Source organism: Mandrillus leucophaeus, unplaced genomic scaffold (assembly GCF_000951045.1).
Source record: "Mandrillus leucophaeus isolate KB7577 unplaced genomic scaffold, Mleu.le_1.0 Scaffold11, whole genome shotgun sequence".
NCBI classification, from domain to species: domain Eukaryota; kingdom Metazoa; phylum Chordata; class Mammalia; order Primates; family Cercopithecidae; genus Mandrillus; species Mandrillus leucophaeus.
Genome location: NW_012099209.1, coordinates 20,580 through 23,105, shown reverse-complemented (window position 1 = coordinate 23,105; position 2,526 = coordinate 20,580). Strand labels below are relative to the sequence as shown.

Genomic DNA, 2,526 nt, shown 5'->3' with positions numbered 1-2,526 from the left:
CTCACTGCGGCCTCTGCCCCCTGGATTCACAAGATTCTCGTGCCTCAGTCTCCAGAGCGAAAACTCCATCTGAGGAAAAAAAAAAAAAAAATCTGAAATCTGAAACTCTCCTGATCCCAAGTATTTGGGATGAGGAATACTTAGCCTGTGATTTTAAGTGGTCATAGATGGCTGTTTTGTTGGAAGGGACTTTGTTTGTGCTGTGCCATGACTTGTGAGCTAGTCTGTCAGGAAGCCCCTTCACTTGTACCTCCCTTCTTAGGTTCATGGTGCACATCTGCATGTGTTTTTTTATTTTTTTAATTTATTTTTATTTTTTATTTTTTGAGCCTCACTCTGTTGCCCAGGCTGGAGTGCAGTGGTGTGATCATGGCTTACTGCAGCCTCAACCTTCTGGGTTCAAGTGATCCTCTGCCTCAGTCTCCCATGTACCTGAGGCCACAGGCACGCACTGCCACACCTGGCTAATTTTTATTATTTTTTGTAGAGATAAGGTCTCGCTATTTTGCCCAGGTTGGTCTCGAACTCCTGTGCCCAAGCAATCCTCCCATCTTGGCCTCCCTAAGTGCTGGGATTACAGGCGTGAGCTGCTGTGCCCAGCCTCATGTCTGCATGTTAAAGTTTCTGAGAATTCCTATAGAAAAGAAATTTGACTTGACTTTATGCAGTTCCCCTAAACTTACTTTTTTTTTTTTTTGAGATGGATTCTCGCTCTGTCGCCCAGGCTGGAGTACCGTGGCCCAGTCTCAGCTCACTGCAAGCTCTGCCTCCTGGGTTCATGCCATTCTCCTGCCTCAGCCTCCCGAATAGCTGGGACTACAGGCGTCTGCCCCTATGCCCAGCTAATTTTTTTTTTTTTTTGTATTTTTTAGTAGAGACGGGGTTTCACCGTGTTAGCCAGGATGGTCTCGATCTCCTGACCTCGTGATCCACCCATCTTGGCCTCCCAAAGTGCTGGGATTACAGGCTTGAGCCACCGCGCCCGGCTATTCTCTTTAGCTGTTTACACACCCATTCTGTATAATTAGATGTCATTGTGCATTCTTCACTTTTATCGCTTATTACGTCAGCGGCAGGTTTGTAATACCAACACACGTAAACTTTTACAGCCAGCATTTCAGGGGCTGCATAATTCCCCACCAGGTTGGCACACTCCCCTGGGTGTCCCTTCTCTCCCCTGGGAGACCTCTGGCAGAGGTCAGGATACGGTGGGAAGTGTCTGGACTTGGCCGCCAGCCAGGCTGGATCCAGGTGTGGCCTCTGGTGGCCCCGATTAGCTCCATGACCCTAGATCTGAACAGCAATGTCTTGTGGCTCTGAGGTGTTGGGAAGTGGAATATCTTCAGTGCCAAGCTGAGGACACCGCACTTCCTTCCGGCCGTGGTGGGAACAGTCACTGGCCAGCACTCTCCGGGCGCGGGCTGGTCAGTGCGCATCTTTGAGCATTCAGGTAGCTGGAGGAGGATGGATGGGATGGGTGAGAGAACCAGACCCAGGCTAGGGAAACCGGTCGAAAGCTTGCGGGCCCGGTGATTCATGGTGCCATGTGGAAACTTCTTTTCTGATTCCGGAGCCAAAGAACAATCTCAGAGGATAGAGTGTCTTTTCCCTCTGAGCTCTCCAGGAGCTGAAATCCCTTTGCTTAGGAATGGAAATTGACACTGGGCTGCTGCTGCTGTTTCCTGAGTGACTGGATTGTTTGCCCTAGAATTAGGATTTATTCAAGAACATTAAGCTTACTTTTTCTAAATCGGGTAAGCATAATAATATCTGTGTCTGAAGATAAACTGAATTCTGTGTTCAAAGGATGTATATAGTGCATACATTTTGACTCTTAACTATCATCATCTATTTTGGTCATGACAAAATTGAGGGGTCAACCCTTTTTTTCCCCAAGGGGATGCGTTCACTTTTGACCAATATCTGTGGTTTCATTTACAGATTCCCACTGGAAATTCGTTGTATGAATCTTATTACAAGCAGGTGAGTTTAGCTGATGTCTTTTCAGATGGAACTAGAGCATGCCTGAGCTGAAAGCACAGTATGGAATAGAAGCCCGGCTGAGCGGCTTTTTGTCCTTTTCTGTTCGCTGTCAGTGGATAGTCAGCGTGGCGGGTGCTGTTTCACCTGCTGCTGCATTTGCTGAAAAGTTATTTTGCCTCTTGCTCTCCCATCTCAGGTCGATCCAGCATACACAGGGAGGGTGGGGGCGAGTGAAGCAGCGCTTTTTCTAAAGAAGTCTGGCCTCTCGGACATTATCCTTGGGAAGGTATGTGAAGATGAATAGTGATTTCTCTTCTGTGGCTGCCCTCACAGCTCCCCCCGCAGGTCAGGGCCAGCCTGTGCAGGCCTCCTTGCATGGGACTGGGCCTCCTGGGGAGTGGCCTGGTCACTGCAGACCTCTCAGACTGCAGCTGGTGGATCCAAACGCCCAGGTGGCAGCCCCCACAACTACTTTGCTAGCAGACAAGAAACCCGAGTACTTTTGGGGTCTTGATAGCTTGTGGACTTTTTTTTTTTTTTTTT

The 2,526-nt window shown here is 48.6% G+C and overlaps 1 protein-coding gene across 1 annotated transcript in view; it reads left to right on the top strand.

The window, feature by feature from the left end:
- CALR3 (calreticulin 3) overlaps positions 1–2,526 on the top strand; it is a 98,301-nt gene that overhangs the window by 77,686 nt on the left and 18,089 nt on the right. The window contains exons 10-11 of the mRNA XM_011990980.1: positions 1,942–1,983; positions 2,180–2,269. Of these exons, the coding sequence (XP_011846370.1) occupies positions 1,942–1,983; positions 2,180–2,269 (132 nt within the window). The remainder of the gene's footprint in view (positions 1–1,941; positions 1,984–2,179; positions 2,270–2,526) is intronic.